Source organism: Electrona antarctica (genome assembly GCF_951216825.1).
Source record: "Electrona antarctica genome assembly, chromosome: 22".
In the NCBI taxonomy this organism is placed as follows: Eukaryota; Metazoa; Chordata; class Actinopteri; order Myctophiformes; family Myctophidae; genus Electrona; species Electrona antarctica.
This window is the reverse complement of record NC_136805.1, coordinates 3,627,769-3,650,995: the sequence shown is the minus strand read 5'-3', so window position 1 is coordinate 3,650,995 and position 23,227 is coordinate 3,627,769. Positions and strand designations below refer to the sequence as shown.

Genomic DNA, 23,227 nt, shown 5'->3' with positions numbered 1-23,227 from the left:
AGCAAGCTTACAGTTACAGTGTTTAGTACAGTGTGGCCTCAGTACTAAACACACACTGGACTAAACAGTTAGTGTTTAGTACAGTGTGGCCTCAGTACTAAACACACACTGGACTAAACAGTTACAGTGTTTAGTACAGTGTGGCCTCAGTACTAAACACACACTGGACTAAACAGTTAGTGTTTAGTACAGTGTGGCCTCAGTACTAAACACACACTGGACTAAACAGTTACAGTGTTTAGTACAGTGTGGCCTCAGTACTAAACACACACTGGACTAAACAGTTAGTGTTTAGTACAGTGTGGCCTCAGTACTAAACACACACTGGACTAAACAGTTAGTGTTTAGTACAGTGTGGCCTCAGTACTAAAACACACACTGGACTAAACAGTTACAGTGTTTAGTACAGTGTGGCCTCAGTACTAAACACACACTGGACTAAACAGTTACAGTGTTTAGTACAGTGTGGCCTCAGTACTAAACACACACTGGACTAAACAGTTAGTGTTTAGTACAGTGTGCCCTCAGTACTAAACACACACTGGACTAAACAGTTACAGTGTTTAGTACAGTGTGGCCTCAGTACTAAACACACACTGGACTAAACAGTTAGTGTTTAGTACAGTGTGGCCTCAGTACTAAACACACACTGGACTAAACAGTTAGTGTTTAGTACAGTGTGGCCTCAGTACTAAACACACACTGGACTAAACAGTTACAGTGTTTAGTACAGTGTGGCCTCAGTACTAAACACACACTGGACTAAACAGTTACAGTGTTTAGTACAGTGTGGCCTCGGTACTAAACACACACTGGGCTAAACGCCGTTAAATCTTAACTCCCAAGCATGTCACGCTGTTGTTCATGTTTAGTTTAACACCATTTTGGGTGGGAACCCTTTTTGGTGTTTTAAACATTATGTTATAATTTAGCTATTGAAAAATAGCAGATCTGCAAGCTCGTAGCGCACCACTCGGTGGCGCGCACTTGTAGGTCTGCTATTTTTGAAAAATCGTTAATGTGGCGCAAATCATTGAATATATATTTCAGAGCGAACATATTTGCTTCTGGGGGGTCCCTGGAACTACATATTTTGAGATGGGGGTCCGTGGCCCAATAGAGATAATGCTGGGGGTCCTTGACATGAAAAAGGTTGAGCACCACTGACATAGAAACACAGGTTTTTCAGAAAAATGTTAGGATTTAGAAGCCTTTTTTTTAATCGACCTCAGTCCAAAAGGGGTTAACACCAGGATGTTGCGGTCCCACTCATTCAGGGCTTTATGTTGGCTACCGGACATCACCACCAACGGCCCGCGTTGCACAGTTGCGTTGGAACTTGGACCACCAGGCGACTGTCAAAAGGCTACTAGGTTTTTTGCCAGTGGTAGCCGTTTGGTTTGGCCACTCCAATCAGCCTCTGTTAAGTGGGTCCATCCTGTTGGCCGTCAACCAGCCATTCTTTACAGGTCCGCTTCTATTCTAGACATCTACAAAGGTTTAGTTTCCTGCCCAGATGCTGTGGGTGTACATTTAAGTCCACCTCATGTGCCCTCAGCCGCCACACACACACACACACACACACACACACACACACACACACACACACACACACACACACACACACACACACACACACACACACACACACACACACACACACACACACACACGTACACGTACACACACACGTACACACACGTACACACACGTACACACACACACACACACGTACACACACACACACACACACACACACACACACACACACACACACACACACACACGTACACACACACACACACACACACACACACACACACGTACACACGTACACACGTACACACACACACACACACACACACACACACGTACACACACACACACACACGCGTACGCACAAACCTAAACAACATGGCTCACATGACCTTTGTGAATATTGAATGCGTGGAAATGAGGCTAAGGTTTCATAGTGGGATATGATGAGGCTACACGCGTGCTCGCTTCATGCATATTGCAAACTCTGTGACCTCATAAATCCAGATGAAGATTGCTGAGAGCAGGAGAAAGAGAGAGAGAGACTGTGAGAATAGAGAGGGACTGTGAGAATAGAGAGGGAGAGAGAGAGACTGTGAGAATAGAGAGGGAGAGAGAGAGACTGAGAATAGAGAGGGAGAGAGAGAGACTGTGAGAATAGAGAGGGAGAGAGAGAGACTGTGAGAATAGAGAGGGGGAGAGAGAGAGAGACTGTGAGAATAGAGAGGGGGAGAGAGAGAGACTGTGAGAATAGAGAGGGAGAGAGAGAGAGACTGTGAGAATAGAGAGACTGTGAGAATAGAGAGGGAGAGAGAGAGACTGTGAGAATAGAGAGGGAGAGAGAGAGACTGTGAGAATAGAGAGGGAGAGAGAGAGACTGTGAGAATAGAGAGGGAGAGAGAGAGACTGTGAGAATAGAGAGGGAGAGAGAGAGACTGTGAGAATAGAGAGGGAGAGAGAGACTGTGAGAATAGAGAGAGAGAGAGAGAGAGACTGTGAGAATAGAGAGAGAGAGAGAGAGACTGTGAGAATAGAGAGAGAGAGAGAGAGACTGTGAGAATAGAGAGGGAGAAAGAGACTGTGAGAATAGAGAGGGAGAGAGGGAGACTGTGAGAATAGAGAGGGAGAAAGAGACTGTGAGAATAGAGAGGGAGAAAGAGACTGTGAGAATAGAGAGGGAGAGAGAGAGACTGTGAGAATAGAGAGGGAGAGAGAGACTGTGAGAATAGAGAGAGAGAGAGAGAGAGACTGTGAGAATAGAGAGAGAGAGAGAGAGACTGTGAGAATAGAGAGGGAGAAAGAGACTGTGAGAATAGAGAGGGAGAGAGAGACTGTGAGAATAGAGAGGGAGAGAGAGAGACTGTGAGAATAGAGAGGGAGAGACTGTGAGAATAGAGAGAGAGAGACTGTGAGAATAGAGAGGGAGAGAGAGAGACTGTGAGAATAGAGAGGGAGAGAGAGAGACTGTGAGAATAGAGAGGGAGAGAGAGAGACTGTGAGAATAGAGAGGGAGAGAGAGAGACTGTGAGAATAGAGAGGGAGAGAGAGAGAGAGACTATGAGAATAGAGGGAGAGAGACTGTGAGAATAGAGAGGGAGAGAGAGAGACTGTGAGAATAGAGAGGGAGAGAGAGAGACTGTGAGAATAGAGAGGGAGAGAGAGAGAGACTGAGAATAGAGAGGGAGAGAGAGACTGAGAATAGAGAGGGAGAGGGAGAGACTGTGAGAATAGAGAGGGAGAGAGAGACTGTGAGAATAGAGAGAGAGAGAGAGAGAGACTGTGAGAATAGAGAGAGAGAGAGAGAGACTGTGAGAATAGAGAGGGAGAAAGAGACTGTGAGAATAGAGAGGGAGAGAGAGACTGTGAGAATAGAGAGGGAGAGAGAGAGACTGTGAGAATAGAGAGGGAGAGACTGTGAGAATAGAGAGAGAGAGACTGTGAGAATAGAGAGGGAGAGAGAGAGACTGTGAGAATAGAGAGGGAGAGAGAGAGACTGAGAATAGAGAGGGAGAGAGAGAGACTGTGAGAATAGAGAGGGAGAGAGAGAGACTGTGAGAATAGAGAGGGGGAGAGAGAGAGAGACTGTGAGAATAGAGAGGGGGAGAGAGAGAGACTGTGAGAATAGAGAGGGAGAGAGAGAGACTGTGAGAATAGAGAGGGAGAGAGAGAGACTGAGAATAGAGAGGGAGAGAGAGAGACTGTGAGAATAGAGAGGGAGAGAGAGAGACTGTGAGAATAGAGAGGGGGAGAGAGAGAGAGACTGTGAGAATAGAGAGGGGGAGAGAGAGAGACTGTGAGAATAGAGAGGGAGAGAGAGAGAGACTGTGAGAATAGAGAGACTGTGAGAATAGAGAGGGAGAGAGAGAGACTGTGAGAATAGAGAGGGAGAGAGAGAGACTGTGAGAATAGAGAGGGAGAGAGAGAGACTGTGAGAATAGAGAGGGAGAGAGAGAGACTGTGAGAATAGAGAGGGAGAGAGAGAGACTGTGAGAATAGAGAGGGAGAGAGAGACTGTGAGAATAGAGAGAGAGAGAGAGAGAGACTGTGAGAATAGAGAGAGAGAGAGAGAGAGAGAGACTGTGAGAATAGAGAGGGAGAAAGAGACTGTGAGAATAGAGAGGGAGAGAGAGAGACTGTGAGAATAGAGAGGGAGAAAGAGACTGTGAGAATAGAGAGGGAGAAAGAGACTGTGAGAATAGAGAGGGAGAGAGAGAGACTGTGAGAATAGAGAGGGAGAGAGAGACTGTGAGAATAGAGAGAGAGAGAGAGAGAGACTGTGAGAATAGAGAGAGAGAGAGAGAGACTGTGAGAATAGAGAGGGAGAAAGAGACTGTGAGAATAGAGAGGGAGAGAGAGACTGTGAGAATAGAGAGGGAGAGAGAGAGACTGTGAGAATAGAGAGGGAGAGACTGTGAGAATAGAGAGAGAGAGACTGTGAGAATAGAGAGGGAGAGAGAGAGACTGTGAGAATAGAGAGGGAGAGAGAGAGACTGTGAGAATAGAGAGGGAGAGAGAGAGACTGTGAGAATAGAGAGGGAGAGAGAGAGACTGTGAGAATAGAGAGGGAGAGAGAGAGAGAGACTATGAGAATAGAGGGAGAGAGACTGTGAGAATAGAGAGGGAGAGAGAGAGACTGTGAGAATAGAGAGGGAGAGAGAGAGACTGTGAGAATAGAGAGGGAGAGAGAGAGAGACTGAGAATAGAGAGGGAGAGAGAGACTGAGAATAGAGAGGGAGAGGGAGAGACTGTGAGAATAGAGAGGGAGAGAGAGACTGTGAGAATAGAGAGAGAGAGAGAGAGAGACTGTGAGAATAGAGAGAGAGAGAGAGAGAGACTGTGAGAATAGAGAGGGAGAAAGAGACTGTGAGAATAGAGAGGGAGAGAGAGACTGTGAGAATAGAGAGGGAGAGAGAGAGACTGTGAGAATAGAGAGGGAGAGACTGTGAGAATAGAGAGAGAGAGACTGTGAGAATAGAGAGGGAGAGAGAGAGACTGTGAGAATAGAGAGGGAGAGAGAGAGACTGTGAGAATAGAGAGGGAGAGAGAGAGACTGTGAGAATAGAGAGGGAGAGAGAGAGACTGTGAGAATAGAGAGGGAGAGAGAGAGAGAGACTATGAGAATAGAGGGAGAGAGACTGTGAGAATAGAGAGGGAGAGAGAGAGACTGTGAGAATAGAGAGGGAGAGAGAGAGACTGTGAGAATAGAGAGGGAGAGAGAGAGAGACTGAGAATAGAGAGGGAGAGAGAGACTGAGAATAGAGAGGGAGAGGGAGAGACTGTGAGAATAGAGAGGGAGAGAGAGAGACTGTGAGAATAGAGAGGGAGAGAGAGACTGTGAGAATAGAGAGGGAGAGAGAGAGAGACTATGAGAATAGAGGGAGAGAGACTGTGAGAATAGAGAGGGAGAGAGAGAGAGACTATGAGAATAGAGGGAGAGAGACTGTGAGAATAGAGAGGGAGAGAGACTGTGAGAATAGAGAGGGAGAGAGACTGTGAGAATAGAGAGGGAGAGAGAGAGACTGTGAGAATAGAGAGGGAGAGAGACTGTGAGAATAGAGAGGGAGAGAGAGAGACTGTGAGAATAGAGAGAGAGACTGTGAGAATAGAGAGGGAGAGAGAGAGACTGAGAATAGAGAGGGAGAGAGAGAGACTGTGAGAATAGAGAGGGAGAGAGAGAGACTGTGAGAATAGAGAGGGAGAGAGAGAGACTGTGAGAATAGAGAGAGAGAGACTGAGAGACTGAGAATAGCTTGTCTTAATTGTAGCACTCCAGCGGCACAATCAACATCTCATAGCCAAACGGGTCACACGTTTGATCCCAGGGAGAAGGAGAGCGGACAGACAGACAGACAGACAGACAGACAGACAGACAGACAGACAGACGAGCATTTACATGCTCTGTGTTTCCATTGTTTGTTTTGAAGGTTTCCCTAATTTCCCTCCAGAGGAGCCGTACAGCCCAGGCTTACATATATGGTTGTTTGTGTGTATTGCCATGCAAACACCAGCCCTCCATACATACAGGATGCATGTCTTGTTCGTTCTAGAACTATACAAGAAAGAGACATGGGCTGTCTTAGAGACATGGGACTTGGGCTGGGCTTGGGCTGGACTTGGGCTGGACATGGGCTGTCTTAGAGACATGGGACTTGGGCTGGGCTTGGGCTGGACTTGGGCTGGACATGGGCTGTCTTAGAGACATGGGACTTGGGCTGGGCTTGGGCTGGACTTGGGCTGGACTTGGGCTGGACATGGGCTGTCTTAGAGACATCACAAGTCTTAGACTTGTGAGGAAATCAGGGCAGTGATTCTCAAACCTTTTCATTTCAAGGACAATAGGCTACATTGGCGTTAACTGTCTCAGTGCCACAGGACGCCTTTGGACGCCTTTTTGGAACATATCCATATTTAGAAAATTGCTCTAATCTGCATGTCAGGTGATGACATGCACATTACATGCACAATAGAATTTATTTTTCTTTCTTTTATTTATAATGGGCTTCGGTGGCAACGAGGGCCAAAACTGGTGTCCACCAGGTGGCACTGGATGACTAATTGATTTGTTGATAAAAAATATATATACAAAAAAAACGTATATCTAATATTTGATCAATGAAAAAGTAATCACTAATTAGTTGAGTGGTTTTCCGATACTGGTATGGGGAACTCGGGCCGATACCACCCTCAAGTACTCTGAACCAGTCCCGATACTCTGACCCGAGGGCCAAAACATTCAATTGACACTATAGGCTGAACGATCAATGCAACGGGAGCAAGGACATTCTGGAATTAGATGTTTTTTCAAATTCGTTTCAGAACCATTATTAACCCATTTTGACCTGACGTCGAAATTAAAAAAGAATTCTTCTAAATTCGGACAGTTTTCTGAAATATTTATGTTGCTGTATCAGTGGTGCTCAATATTTCATGTCAAGGACCCCTAGAATTATATGTATTTGGCCACCGACCCCATCTGAAAATATGTTGTTCCAGGAACCCCGACAGAAGCAAAGATTTGAGTTAAAAATGTTCGTGAAAGTATATATATTCAAAGATTTGCACGCACATTTTCACGATTTATCAAAAATAGCAGACCTACAAGCTCATAGCGCGCCACCGAGTGGCGCGCTATGAGCTTGTAGATCTGCTATTTTTCAACAGCTAAAGCATAACAATGTTTAAAACACCAAAAGGGGTTCCCGCCCAAAATGGGTTAATATTGTGGTAATTGAACATTACATTATCATTACATTTACAAGGCATGACATTGGCATTAAATTAGAGAAAAAGGGGGTAAAATAAGTGGTTATTTAACAAAAAATAAATCGTACTCTGTATCGGCGAGTACAAAAAAATTAAGTACTTGTACTCGTCTGAAAAAAATGGTATCAGGATACTAATTAGACTAATTTCTAAGAAAATAATCAATATTTGCAGACCTCTGCTGGTAACCCGCGGTTTGTGTGTGTGTGTGTGTGTGTGTCAGTCACGCTCCACATCTGCACAACATCTGTCGTGCAGATGATGGTTGAACTGCGTGGACATTTTTGGGAAATGAAAACATGTCCACATGGACCACAAAACTGCAAAGAGACAGAAGACATAACTCTTATTTTGTCAATATATCTAATCGTGCTGCAGCCCCACAGTGTGTGAGATCCACTGAGCGTACAATGCCTCCCTTCTGTTAACAGGCTCCTTTTTGATTTGCAGCATTTTAAGTTTGGTTTTCCATTGCCTTTAAGTGCCTGCCTATCGAGTACGGTTTCAGTCTTGCTGCACAACAGTGCGGTGTTGATTTTTTTAAATTATTTTTTCACCCAGTGTCAATTATCTAATGTAATCCTGGGCGCTACACTTCCTCTGCCAACCTGGGGGGGCAGCGGACTGACCTCATGCCTCCTTCTATGCATGAGGAGTGACGGGGGAATTTCCCCGGCCGGACGTAGTGCGTGGAAGGAACACGTTATTCCAACCAGTTCCTTTCCCCTCCATCAGGTGCCCCGGCTGGCCAGGGGGAGGCAGTTTAGAGACCAGGATTACTGCATGTTTTTGGTGAGGGTACGGGGAGATGGAGAACATGCAAACTTTGGCCAACCCCGCCTCGGGTATGGGCACTGATGACGCGGAAACTTAAAATTAACTTCAATGACTCATGAATTAATTTCCGCATGAAAGGTTTTTGTATCTTTGTTGTTTTCTCGCCCAGTGCAGAATGACAGGAAAGCGAGGGCAGAGAGGAGGGGGGGAGGGGGGAAATGGACACACACACACACACACACACACACACACACACACACACACACACCGTACGGTACAACAAACACACGGCATCTTTTGTTATGGTTTATTTGCACAAGAGGGTGATTTCAGGATGATGGATCTGCTATCAGACAGTGAGACACGTTATTACATGGTGTGAATGTGAGCCGAACTACATAAAAAAAAAACATTCAGGGCGGGAACCTCTTTTCGTGTTTTAAGCATTATGTTATAATTTAGCTATTGAAAAAAAGCAGATCTACAAGCTCATAGCGCGGCACCGAGTGCCGCGCTACGAGCTTGTAGATCTGCTATTTTTTGAAAAATCGTGAAAATGTAGTGCAAATCTTTGAATATATATTCTTTCAGAGCGAACGTTTTTAACTCAAATCTTTGCTTCTGGGAGGTCCCTGGAACAACATATTTTCAGATGGGGGCCGGCGGCCAATTACATATATTTTTTGGGGGTCCTTGACATGAAAATGTTTGAGAACCACTGACATAGAAACATGAGTTTTTCAGAAAACTCAAGATTTAGACGACATTTGTAGAATCGTCCTCGGGTCTAAATGGGTTAAATGGTGAATGTGCACATCTAAAACGGGGCTTCTCCAAGTGGCTGCCGTGACGCACTTCAGTTTAACCACGTAGACCAGGGGTCTCCGGGCCAAACGGGGCTTCTCCAAGTGGCTGCCGTGACGCACTTCAGTTTAACCACGTAGACTTCAGTTTAACCACGTAGACTTCAGTTTAACCACGTAGACTTCAGTTTAACCACGTAGACCAGGGGTCTCCAGGCCAAATGCGCTCCGGGGACAGATTGTATACAGCCCTCGGCTTCATACCTGAATTGTATTATCAATTTTTTTTTACATTGATTTGTTTTAGTTTTTTATTAAAGGAGCGTTCAGTGATTTGGGTGATTTGGAAAACCACCCAGTCCGCCCCGGTAACAAAATGTGCACATGCACACGCTCTACAGTGGGGGGAAGTGCAACAGGCCAACAGCATGTGCACCAAGGCCCGCCCCCAGTCGATCATGATTGGAGGAAGGCCCCTCTCATCCTGATTGGATGAAGGCTTTGCCACCCGCCACCAAAACTGAAACTAGGGTTTTTTTAAACCAGGGGCTCACTGGGGACAGGGAGGAACTCCTTATATGGTCAGCACACACTATAGTAGGAAGGATTATCCAAAAAAAATAAAAAAATAAGTGATATTTGAATGAAGCAAAATCACTGAATATACCTTTAAATGGTGAATGTGCACATCTAAAACGGGGCTTCTCCAAGTGGCTGCCGTGACGCACTTCAGTTTAACCACGTAGACCAGGGGTCTCCGGGCCAAACGGGGCTTCTCCAAGTGGCTGCCGTGAAGCACTTCAGTTTAACCACGTAGACGAGACAAATGCGCTCCGGGGACAGATTGTATACAGCCCTCGGCTTCATACCTGAATTGTATTATCAAAACATTTTTACATTGATTTGTTTTTGTTTTGTATTAACCTGGGCATTCCCCAGAGTGTAATTTGTCAGGATTCCTTGTTCCTTTACACGTCTGGCTACATTTGGTAATATGAAATACCGGTAAGGCTGAAAAATCACACCTGTGTGAACTGAGCGGTGCAACTATACTATAACCATACTCTCTGTCTGTGTCTCTCTCTCTCAGGTCGCAACGAGCCCCTGAAGAAGGAGCGTCCCAAGTGGAAGAGTGACTACCCGATGACGGAGGGCCAGCTGCGGAGCAAGAGGGACGAGTTCTGGGACACGGCGCCGGCCTTCGAGGGCCGCAAGGAGATCTGGGACGCCCTGAAGGCTGCGGCCGTGGCCCTGGAGGGCAACGACCAGGAGCTGGCCCAGGCTATAGTGGACGGAGCCAGCATCACACTGCCCCACGGTACGTACACACACACACACACACACACACACACACACACACACACACACACACACACACACACACACACACACACACACACACACAGGAGCTGGCCCAGGCCATAGTGGACGGAGCCAGTGTCACACTGCCCCACGGTGAGAGGACACACCAACATACTAAATGATCATATTTAGACTGGGGACAGTGGCCTTGTGGTTAGAGCGTCCGCCCTGAGACTGGGAGGTCGGGGGTTCGATCCCCGGTCGGGTCATACCAAAGACCGTAAAAATGGGACCCAATGCCTCCCTGCTTGGCGCTCAGGGGTCAAATCTACTAATCAATTTCCCGAGCATGATTCTCACCGCTCCAAGAGATGGGTGAAATGCGGAGAACAAATTGTAATGTGTGTGACAAATCGTACGACTTTTGACCCCCGCCCTGACGAGCACACTTCATTCTACTCCTTTTCGAATGTTGTTGTGTTGCTTGCTATGCGTTCCGTTTGTATTTTATTAGTTTGAATACATCACACAAGGTTGGCGTGAACGTTACTATTAACCCCATCCTGACCCTCCTGCTTGCAGGCACTCTGACGGAGTGTTACGACGAGCTGGGCAACCGCTACCAGCTTCCTGTCTACTGTCTGGCTCCTCCCATCAACCTCATCTCGGAGCGAAGTGACGAGGACCCCAGCGACAGCCCCGAGCCCCCCATAGCTACCAAGAAGGAGTTCCAACTCAAGGTTTGTTCCTTTTTTAATACTGGTGGACAGTAGGGGAGATGAACGTCAAGAAAGCTGAGAGGGAGACGGTATAGGAAATACTGACAGGACAGCTGAGAGGGAGACAGGACAGTGTAGGAGAGACAGACAGTAGGACAGCTGAGAGACAGACAGAAAGCTGAGAGGGAGACAGTGTAGGAGAGACAGAAAGCTGAGACAGTGTAGGAGAGAGACAGAAAGCTGAGTGAGACAGTGTAGGAGAGACAGACAGTAGGACAGCTGAGAGGGAGACAGTGTAGGAGAGACAGAAAGCTGAGACAGTGTAGGAGAGAGACAGAAAGCTGAGTGAGACAGTGTAGGAGAGACAGACAGTAGGACAGCTGAGAGGGAGACAGTGTAGGAGAGACGGACAGTAGGACAGCTGAGAGGGAGACAGTGTAGGAGAGACGGACAGTAGAACAGCTGAGAGGGAGACAGTGTAGGAGAGACGGACAGTAGGACAGCTGAGAGGGAGACAGTGTAGGAGAGACTGACAGTAGGACCGCTGAGAGGGAGACAGTGTAGGAGAGACAGACAGTAGGACAGCTGAGAGGGAGACAGTGTAGGAGAGACAGACAGTAGGACAGCTGAGAGGGAGACGGTGTAGGAGAGACAGACAGTAGTTGCGCTGAGAGGGAGACAGTGTAGGAGAGACAGACAGTAGGACAACTGAGAGGGAGACAGTGTAGGAGAGACAAGACAGTAGGACCGCTGAGAGGGAGACAGTGTAGGAGAGACGGACAGTAGGACAGCTGAGAGGGAGACAGTGTAGGAGAGACGGACAGTAGGACAGCTGAGAGGGAGACAGTGTAGGAGAGACAGACAGTAGGACAGCTGAGAGGGAGACAGTGTAGGAGAGACAGACAGTAGGACAGCTGAGAGGGAGACAGTGTAGGAGAGACAGACAGTAGGACAGCTGAGAGGGAGACAGTGTAGGAGAGACAGACAGTAGGACAGCTGAGAGGGAGACAGTGTAGGAGAGACAGACAGTAGGACAGCTGAGAGGGAGACAGTGTAGGAGAGACAGACAGTAGGACAGCTGAGAGGGAGACAGTGTAGGAGAGACGGACAGTAGGACAGCTGAGAGGGAGTGACAGACATTAGCAAAGTGGATAGAGAGATAGTGTAGAAGAGACATACATTTGGTATGATGTAATAATATAACAATATTATACTTAAAGGGGGCCTGGAACAACATACTTTCAGATGGGGCTCCACGGCCAAATACAGATAATTCTGGGGGTCCTTGAAATGAAATAGTTTGAGAACCAGTGACATAGAAACCTAGGTTTCTGAGTGGTGCAAACCACTCCAACAACTGGCTTTGTACCCGTGTTTGTTCGTACCAAAAAAACGAGCATGGTTGCTATGGTTAGCAACCAAAAAAACGAGCATGGTTGCTATGGTTAGTATGTGACGTCACTGACATCACAATAAATGTGTAGTTGCACCACTCAGTTCACACGGGTGTGATTTTTAAGAAAACTGATTTTAGAAGACATTTTGTAGAATCTGGTCTCGGGTCAGCACACGTGCTCATTTTCAGCAACGCCCTGTACATAGAGACGCACATGCACACACACACACACACACACACACACACTAAAACCTGGGAGCTGACCAGTACAACCACAGTCTTATACTGTTGGCCACTAAGCAGCTCCAGGGGGAGCAGTTGGGGGTTCAGTGCCTTGCTCAAGGGCACTTCAGAGGTGTTGGGTGAGTGATGACAATCACTTCCCGACCCATATTTTTCCTGCCCGTCCGGGGAATCGAACCGGTAACCTTCAATCTTATTAATGGATTCATCGGTACAAAGACAAACCTTCTGTTCGATCTCCCTCCATAACATCTCCCCCCACCGTTTCCTCCCCCCCCTCCCCCCTCCTCCTCCTCCAGGTGCGTCTGTCGACGGGTAAGGACCTGCGTCTGAGCGCCAGCATGGCGGACTCCATCGGCCAGCTGAAGAAGCAGCTGCAGGCTCAGGAGGACATCGACGCCACACACCAGCGCTGGTTCTTCTCCGGCAAGCTGCTGACGGACAAGAGCCGCCTGCAGGACACCAAGATCCAGAAGGACTTTGTCATCCAGGTCATCGTCAACCCGCAGGCTCTGCTGCGAGAGGAACCGTCATCGCCGGCTCCGCCTCCCTCATCCACCACCAGCGTCACCACCACGGCCATGACCACGCCCCCGACGCCCACCGACTCTTCCCCCAATAACAACACCACCACCTTGGCCGACACCACCACCACCCCTCCGCCTCCCCCCTCCGACTGAGGGTCGGAGGAGGAGGAGGAGGAGGAGAGGATTGGGGTATTGGGGCTGGAGCGTGTGTGTGTGTTGTGGGGTGGGATGGCCGGGGGCTTATGTTTTATTAAGTAAGGGAGTTTATTAAATCGCCCGTTTCTGAACGTCGGACGCCGACCCGGGAACGACCGAGGGGGTCCGGATAAGGGACCCTTTTTTTTTGGGCCCAGAGAGAGTACACAATGGAACCAAAATGGACGACACCGTGCAGCCACCAAAGGTGACCTGCCCCACCACCCACCCCTTCTGCATTTCCAGTCACGTGACCGTTTGTTACAAAACACAGATTTTACGGTGTTAGATTGGGGTCCCAGGGAGAATGATAAAGTGTGGGGTAGGGGGCTCCATGAAAACCGCAAAGACCATGTCCTTGTAGTTGTGGGTGGGTTCAGCAGCCATGTGCCAGAGGAAGTCTCGTTTCCTTGTCCAATGGGCTCTGTGCACGCAACGCCATTTTGGAAAATAACTTCCCTAGTCCCTACTTCCTTCACCAGGTGTTACCCATGATACTAATGAAGGCTCTGTTCCCATTCTGGTCAGACAGAGTCAGGGTTAATGATACTAATGAAGGCTCTGTTCCCATTCTGGTCAGACAGAGTCAGGGTTAATGATACTAATGAAGGCTCTGTTCCCATTCTGGTCAGACAGAGTCAGGGTTAATGATACTAATGAAGGCTCTGTTCCCATTCTGGTCAGACAGAGTCAGGGTTAATGATACTAATGAAGGCTCTGTTCCCATTCTGGTCAGACAGAGTCAGGGTTAATGATACTAGTGAAGGCTCTGTTCCATTCTGGTCAGTCAGGGTTAATGATACTAATGAAGGCTCTGTTCCCATTCTGGTCAGACAGAGTCAGGGTTAATGATACTAATGAAGGCTCTGTTCCCATTCTGGTCAGACAGAGTCAGGGTTAATGATACTAATGAAGGCTCTGTTCCCATTCTGGTCAGACAGAGTCAGGGTTAATGATACTAATGAAGGCTCTGTTCCCATTCTGGTCAGACAGAGTCAGGGTTAATGATACTAATGAAGGCTCTGTTCCATTCTGGTCAGACAGAGTCAGGGTGCTGCTGTTGTGAAGGTTGGCTCACTTGGAAACACTCTGTTACCCCAGTGGGTCTCAAAGTGGCCTTGAGTGGGTTCCAAAATGGCCCCAAAATGACTGAGAGTGTACAAATGGGACCAGAGCCTTAAGTAGGGAAGTGGCCCAGGAAGTGGGAAGAGTCATTCTGTGTGCATTAAGCCCATTAACAACCTCTAAAACATGTCCCATTTGGACTACATGTCCGTCCCATTTGGACTACATGTCCCATTTGGACTACATGTCCGTCCCATTTGGACTACATGTCCCATTTGGACTACATGTCCGTCCCATTTGGACTACATGTCCCATTTGGACTACATGTCCCATTTGGACTACATGTCCGTCCCATTTGGACTACATGTCCCATTTGGACTACATGTCCCATTTGGACTACATGCACCGTGTAGTGCATGGGTGTCTAGTACCGTCTACTGCCTATAATACAGTCTAATGGAGCCCCATTCTATTCACTGTAAAACCCTATTCATTCGGGCCCGCCGTAAAGGTTTCGTTTGGTTCCTCTCGTACACTTTTCGGCGTTAACAGACCAACGTCTGTGGTGGCCCGCGGCCCCCCCCCCAGCCCCCCCCCCCCCCCTACCCCGACGCTGAGGACAAATCAGCGCTCTCAAATCACTCAAAAGACTCAAACTCTCGAGGCGCGAGGAGGAAAAACGTTTTATTTCGACGAGCAAAAACAAGAAAGAAAAACACACACATAAGGGAGAAACTCAAAAAGTGCTGCTTGTCTTGTTGTTGTTGTCGTCTATTTCATCGTTGACCGTTCTAAGAAGACATTATTTTTTTTTGTCGTGAGTCTCTCTCTCTCTCTCTCGTCTGTCTCTGTCTGTCTGTCTCTCGATGCAGCACCACATACCGGACGCGTCTTCTCTCTCTCTCTGGCCACAGCTCTATGGTCTGCTTGTCAGAATACTAAAGGTTTTAATGTCCACCATCTCCTTGTTCACTAGCACGGCGTTAAAATAAAATAAAACCCCCAAAAACACGTCCTCCAGGAATGTGTAAAGTAACGTCGGCCGTTTGCAGCTCTCCTTGAGAAGCAGTGGTTTGGTGGATCAACCTGTGGCAGTGTGTGGATTCGTTTCTGGTTTGGTTTTTTTTGCTAAAAGTTGGAATATATACTTTTTTTTTATTTTTTTGCGTCCGGCAGTCTCTGCAGAGCTGTCGTGCCCGTTTTTGGAGAGGACGGACGACCACATCAAAGAGAAGCTTCCACGGAAGAAAGAAGACTTCCTTCACCACCAACAAACCAACCACAATATGGGTTTCTTCTCTCAAAGGTCCGAGTTCGGTGGTTCCCCAAAGCCGGGTTCCCCCCGTGGTCCTTGATGTGCTTTCAGGAGGGGGTCCCCCCCCCCCCCCCCCAGCTTAAATTATTGATAAATATAGTTGGGGAACAATCAAATGGACAGGTCTGTAGAACTCTTGAGAGCCAACAAATGGAACCATTTTGGTTCCACTTGTTGTCGCTGTCTGAGTTAAAGGGGGTCCGTACCGTGGCCCCCAAACAGCACACCACCAACCTGGGGGTCCTTTTTTAAATGAAAAGTTTGAGATCCACTTGCTTGTTGGTTTGAGTGGGACTGCCCTGCCCACCTGCACGGGCCTCCCAGAGTACGGAGGCGTGTGTTTGAGTGGGACTGCCCTGCCCACCTGCACGGGCCTCCCAGAGTACGGAGGCGTGTGAGTGGGACTGCCCTGCCCACCTGCACGGGCCTCCCAGAGTACGGAGGCGTGTGAGTGGGACTGCCCTGCCCACCTGCACGGGCCTCCCAGAGTACGGAGGCGTGTGAGTGGGACTGCCCTGCCCACCTGCACGGGCCTCCCAGAGTACGGAGGCGTGTGAGTGGGACTGCCCTGCCCACCTGCACGGGCCTCCCAGAGTACGGAGGCGTGTGAGTGGGACTGCCCTGCCCACCTGCACGGGCCTCCCAGAGTATCGAGGCGTGTGCGACACAACAACGCAGGTCTCGAAAGTGCCAATTAGAAAGAAAAAAATGTAAAAAAAACAATCGGCAGAGTTGTTTTCTTTTGCGTTGGTTTTCAAAGCACACATCCCTACTACACTTTTGTTTGGACTTGTTTGTTTTAAACGTTACAACAAAGACAACCAGACTGGAATGTGCACCGCACTGCGAAGCCTTGCTCTCCAGAGGAGACAGACAGACAGCCTGTCTCTCCCTCTCCTACCTGAGGACGAACTGTGGGAGAGGAGACAGACAGACAGACAGACAGACGACGATGATGATGATATTGCCAAGTTAAGGTACTGTGACCTGACCTGGAGGAGGAGGAGCCTGGAGGAGGAGGAGGAGCCTTGAGAAGTCAGAAAAAGACGATCACCTTTTTGTTTTTTGTTTTCATTCTTCTTAACTTTTACTTTGTATTAAGAAAAAAAATAATCTAAGCCCAGCTTTTTTTGCACACTTGGAAGATTATTACTATTATTTTCGTGGTAGTTTGTGTGCCTTCGATGAGATGAGACAACTTATATATATATATATAAATGTATATATATATGAGACAACTTCTATATATATATATATATGTATGATTTAAAATACAAAATGCTACTTTTACTGCTAGGCTAAGCCTTCTGTCATAGATTCAGGAATTCTTAGATCTATCTTGGATCAACCCGAACCTAACTTAACCCCGCTGCCTTTAAAAAACTACATATTTGTCTGCCACCAGTCATGAATCCTGATATGAACCGCGTGCGCCCGTGCGTGCGTCCGTCCGTGCGTGCGTCCGTGCGTGCGCCCGTGTGTGTGTGCGTGCGTCCGTGCGTGCGTCCGTGCGTGCGTCCGTGCGTCCGTGCGTGCGTCCGTGCGTGTGTGCGTCCGTGCGTGTGTGCGCCCGCGTGTGTGTGCGTGCGTGAGGGCCAGGGGTATGTATGTCACGTGATCATCTGTACACTTCCCCATTCAGGTGGGTTCATCTATAGCAGTGGTTCCCAAAGTGGGGTCCGGGGACCCCCAGGGGTACCTGAGGGAGTTCCAGGGGGTCCCCAGCTAAATGATAGTTTGGAACCAAATGGACCCTTACGGGTCTGTAACTCTGAGAGTGTACAAATGGAACCAAACGGACCCGTTAGGGTCCGTTTGGTTCCATTTGTACACTCTCAGTTAAATTAACATTGATTTTACAATCTAAATTGAGGGTCCCAGAGACAGAAATGCCATTAAATGGGCCGTCCGTGGACTAATGGATGTCAAACTGGGTGGTCCCTTGAAATTAAACGTGTTGAGAATCTCTGGTAGAGCCGTAAAAATCTTCTCTTATGGGGGTCCCTGGCATGTCTTTTCAAATGGGGGTCCGTGGGATAATTAGTGTCAATTTGGGGGTCCTTGACATGAAAAGGTTTGGGAACCACTGATCTACAGCCCACAGTCCTTTCAGTGTCCACCGGGGGGCTCTGCAGTAAAACAACCCCACAGTCCTTTCAGTGTCCACCGGGGGGCGCTGCAGTAAAACAACCCCATTGTGTTAAGCTATTAAATTGTGAGCTGGTTACAACTACCCACATGACACACACAGTTAGTTACGTCGCTGTATTTTTCTCTGACGTTTTTTTGCCCGCAGGATTCTGAAGCGAGGTTCATATTAACGCCACACGGCTGGATTTTCTAAAAACGCATCCGTTTTCTCCAAAACACCAGCTAAAGAAACGCCTGAGACATCCTGCTCATTCCATGTACAATACAGGACTCATTTTAAAGAATAAAAGGCTGTTTTTAACCAATATACACATTGTCACACTTTGCAGACGGTGGTGGGAGGTACTACTCTTACTTCCATTGAGACATGTTAAAGACCCTGGTGTCCGGCAGGACTGTGGTTCTCAAAGTGGGGTCATGTTAAAGACCCTGGTGTCCGGCAGGACGGTGGTTCTCAAAGTGGGGTCATGTTAAAGACCCTGGTGTCCGGCAGGACGGTGGTTCTCAAAGTGGGGTCATGTTAAAGACCCTGGTGTCCGGCAGGACGGTGGTTCTCAAAGTGGGGTCATGTTAAAGACCCTGGTGTCCGGCAGGACGGTGGTTCTCAAAGTGGGGTCTGGGGACCCCCAGGGGTCCTTGAGGGAGTTCCAGGGGGTCTCCACCCCACTCCCCAGTTAACTGATAGATAGTTAGGAACCAAATGGACCCTTATGGGTGTGTAACTACACTCGGAGGTTAAATTAACATTGATTTTTACTTGGAGATCGAAATTCCATTGCATGGGGTTCCGTAGCCTAATGCAGGCAAAAACTGGGGGTCCTTGAAATGAAAATGGTTTAAGATCACTGGCTAGAGCAGTAAATATCTTCTCCTAGTTATGGGGGACCCTGGCATATCTTTTCAAATGGGGGTCCGTGGGCTCAGTGTCAATTTGGGGGTCCTTATCATGACCACTGCTGTCAGACACATACTGGTTCGACGACGTCAAAGTCTGAAGCAGGACTGCCAGAGCAGGCTGTGCACCCGATTGGATGCCAATATTTGCATTTGCCACCATCTTTCTTGTAGTTAAGTTGGGACGGAGCATTGTGGCAGTGGCAATGCTCAACACTGCACCCACTTTGTCACAGCTAGCTGTACGTTTGACTATTTCTTTACAAGTAAACAAACTACAATAATTTGGAGGTATTGTTTTACCGATCCTGAGATCTGTCTTATTCAGTAGCTGCTCACGCCTCACGGCTAGTTGAGAGGTTTACTGCATACGCCTGGTGTCCCCAAGTCTAGCGGCTAGTTGAGAGATTACTGCATACGCCTGGTGTCCCCAAGTCTAGCGGCTAGTTGAGAGATTACTGCGTACGCCTGGTGTCCCCAAGTCTTAAATGGTCCCTGTGATTGTGTACGAAAGAAAAATAAACCGAAATGTTTGCAATCAGCACTCCCCGAGTCCAAACCTTTTCTAAAACTGCTTTTGAACCCGTATTCTGCTTTCTTTGAGGAGAACCTGTGATAGTACACTTCCAGATATGTTTGGTCTGTGCAAGAACTCGCCATTTTAGTCATTGGAAAATAACTCCCATTTCCCGGCTCCTCGTAATGGAACGATGAGATTATTAAGGCATCCTTATTTTGGTCATTCTAGGGTTTAAAAGTTTCCCTCCAAAAACCTGCAAAAAAATGTAGATCCACACTACAAGCTCACGATGCGGCGAGTTTGTAGACCAACAGTTTATTTTTTTGCTTGGTTGTAACAACGTTAAGTTTAGCCTATACTCCCTATAGGGCTTAAGTTGTGTTATGGTGTTTTAAATCACAGGTCTAGCTCTAGTAGCAGCGCCATCACGGACCACGTAAGATCAACTTCATTCAATGGATTTCCAACAGCTGTTCCCTCAAACACACGTTCGTCAATCGCCTTTTTTCTTTTCAGCTCGCTGCAATCATTTTCATCTACTTGTCTTTTTTTACCCCTGCCCGGTGGGTTCTTGGGTGGCTTATTATTTTTAAGCATCGTATGCAAACTTGAATAAGTAATTGAACTGCTCTCGTTGGTTGGTTGGTTGGTATGTATGCTGTATCATGTGCAATACACTCTAGACCTCGTAGATGTTGGACGTGTCGGTCTGTGTCCAAGACATTGTCTTTACTAACTGTACAGACAGTGGTTTTCAACCGTTTTCCTATCGAGGCCCATTTATCCCATTTTGACCTGAGATCAGATTCTAAAAATGTCTTCTACATCCTGACAGTTTTCTGAAAAAGCTATGTAGATCTGCTATTTTTCAATAGCTAAAGCATAACATAATGCTAACACCAAAAGGGGTTCCCGCCCAAAATTAGTTATAGAGTACCGAAGTCTGACGTCAATATCGGTAGAGGGCGCTAAGTCCACGGGTTCATGTACTTTTTATTTGCATTGTAATCCCCATAGGGGGATTTTAGACCGCCTCATATAAGAACTGTGTTTGGAAAAAGAAACATGTCACCCCGGCCGTTTCACTCATATGGATATGAAGAATCAACCGACTGAGAGAAAACGCTATTGTTACTGCTACTGAATTAGTTACACTTTCGCTAGAAACAGACTGTATCATATATGAGGGACTAACTGACTGTCGCAAACGATACAGAGACACCTCCCTGACAATGTAACGATATAGAGACACCTCCCTGACAATATAACGATACAGAGACACCTCCCTGACAATATAACGATACAGAGACACCTCCCTGACAATATAACGATATAGAGACACCTCCCTGACAATATAACGATACAGAGACACCTCCCTGACAATATAACGATATAGAGACACCTCCCTGACAATATAACGATATAGAGACACCTCCCTGACAATATAACGATACAGAGCCACCTCGCTGACAATATAACGATACAGAGACACCTCCCTGACAATATAACGATACAGAGACACCTCCCTGACAATATAACGATACAGAGGCACCGCCCTGACAATATAACGAAATATGACAATGACATTCAGCCTCTCGTCCCCAAGACTTGACCCACGACAACAAATAATGTTTTGTTGTCGTTTGGGATGGGATTTTGTCCACAATTCCATGCTGTATTGATGTTTGTACGACAGGAGAGATAACAGGGGAGATAACAGGGAGAGATAACAGGCCAACGTTGATCAAAATAACAATTATTCTACAGTCTATAATTGTATATAGACTTCTTGTACGTTAAGTGATGCAGATGTTTAACAATAATTTAACTTGAGAGTGTAACATGAAACCAAATGGGGCTCCGTACGTACGGCTCCATTTGGTTTCACATTACTCTCTCAAGAGTTAAAGATTTGGAAGGGTCCATTTGGTTATCAGCTGTCCATCATTTAGCTGGGGACCACCAGAGTAGAGTAGCAGAGTAGCGACACGCTTTGATCTCGCCGCAAAGCGGGTGCCTATGGGCTATAGTTCCAAACATTGCTCCTATGGCTGGAACTATCCCATTGAGATAGAATGAGCACTTCCGCATTCCATTGTTACAATGGGAGTCAACGCTAGTGTCGCCATTCTCACTAGATTACTCTGGGGACCACCTGGAACCCTCTCTCAAGGACCACTGGTGGTCCCCGGACCACTGGTTGAGAACCACTGCTGTACACAGCACGCCCCGTGGCAGCCCTGTCGGTCTAGGAGGTCATACATGGGCAACTGGCGGCCCGGGGGCCACATGTGGCCCCCACCGTCACTTAATGTGGCCCTGGTGGCCCAGGGGCCACATGTGGCGTCCACAGGTCCAATGTATTTCTATTTAGTTCTTAAAGTTAACATAACTAGCCTTAACTAAATGCATTTGAAATTAAATAAAAATGTTACTTTTCAGGAAATTCCAATTCAGAAATAGCTTTCAACATGTCAACGAACGCGCCATTATTCTCGGGTCCCAGACAGTTACCCATTTGACCTGATGTGATGTCATCCCTTGTGTTCTGTGCGTAAAGGTCAGGGCTACCATTAAGCTGGGCTCAAAAGCTCTGGTGACAACGTTGTCCATGGCGTTCGTTGTGTCCTCCTTAACCCGTTCTGGCCGGGAACCCCTTTTGGTGTTTTAAGCAATATGATAATACTTTAGCTATTGAAAAATAGCAGATCTACAAGCTCATAGCGCGGCACCGAGTGCCACGCTACGAGCTTGTAGATCTGCTTTTTTTGAAAAATCTTTGAATATAATATTCTTTCAGAGCGAGTATTTAACTCAAATCTTTGTTTCCGGGGGGGTCCCTGGAACTACATATTTTCACATGGGGGTCGGCGGCCAATTACATATAATTTTGGGGGTCCTTGACATGAAAATGTTTAAGAACGATCTAGATTCTAGAAACGGGGGTTTTTCAGAAAACTGTCAGGATTTAGAAGACAATTATAGAATCATCCTCGGGTCTAAATGGGTCAACATCGTCGCTGCCACGTTGTCTCATTTTCCTTCTGATGTGTTTTTCTGTGACGGACGCTGTAGGTCGAAAGGTTTCGTTCGGATTGCGGCTGGGCGATTTATCCATACGTGTATATCGTGATGAGACTAGAAATTGTCCTGAATTTTTGGATCTCATGATATGGCAGAAAGTGTTCCTGGTTTTAAAGCCCTCTTTCAAACTTTTTTTCTTTCTAACATATCTACAAGTTAACAGCTTTGTGGAGCTGCAGGTTTTTTCTTTTCTTTTTTTTTAAGTAAAAAGAAAAAAAGATATCACAATAACATTGTCAAAGATATTGTCACTACTTCATATTTTATTTATCGCCCAGTTCAGATCCAACCCTGTCCTCTCATGCTGGCCTTTGTTCACTCGCATCGATTTATTTTCTTATAGTTGGTGATATCTAACTGATAAATCTATATTATCTTATAATAATAAGACTGTTGGTCTCATCGGCGACATCAAATCATTTCAATTTAAGCACCATCCACAGTTGTTGAATAAGTTCTGATAAGAGTTTAAGATTCAGTGCAATAAAATAAATATATATATACATATATAATGCAAATCACAAAATCCTAGTTAGTGTCTGTCGGAACAATCAGGATGATGGTATCAGTGTGAAGTGTTGACACCTGTGTGAATTAACCCTTGAAGTCAAAGCCACGTGGTCGCACATTATCGTCTGTTGGGCGGAAACCTTCCAATTTGTTGATTTCGCCGACTAATGGTCAAGCTACACCAGGCTTTTCTCGCGCGTTTACCCTAAACGCGCACGTTTTGTGCGCGAAAAGCCTGGTGTAGCGTGGCCGTAATACTATGATGGAAAATGTTCGGTGACTACCTGTTTTTACTGACGGAAACTACCACATGAAAACTAAGCCACGACTAAAATTAAGACTAAATAAATAAAAACTAGTAAACTAAAATGTTAGGAAGGGACTATAGAACTTGAGATGCAGTAAAAGTAAAAGACACAAGTCATTT

At 46.9% G+C, this 23,227-nt stretch overlaps 2 protein-coding genes across 2 annotated transcripts in view; both read left to right on the top strand.

The window, feature by feature from the left end:
* vps35l (VPS35 endosomal protein sorting factor like) overlaps nucleotides 1-23,227 on the top strand; it is a gene marked incomplete at its 3' end in the record, with an annotated part of 249,115 nt that overhangs the window by 28,353 nt on the left and 197,535 nt on the right. The window lies entirely within an intron of this gene.
* On the top strand, nucleotides 8,414-18,387 carry ubtd1b (ubiquitin domain containing 1b; the record flags this gene model as incomplete). Its single annotated transcript, XM_079493465.1, has 5 exons — nucleotides 8,414-8,432; nucleotides 9,970-10,197; nucleotides 10,764-10,921; nucleotides 12,839-17,406; nucleotides 17,450-18,387. The coding sequence occupies 4 exons, from the start codon at nucleotides 8,414-8,416 to the stop codon at nucleotides 13,217-13,219; spliced, it is 786 nt and encodes a 261-aa protein (XP_079349591.1). The 3' UTR covers nucleotides 13,220-17,406; nucleotides 17,450-18,387.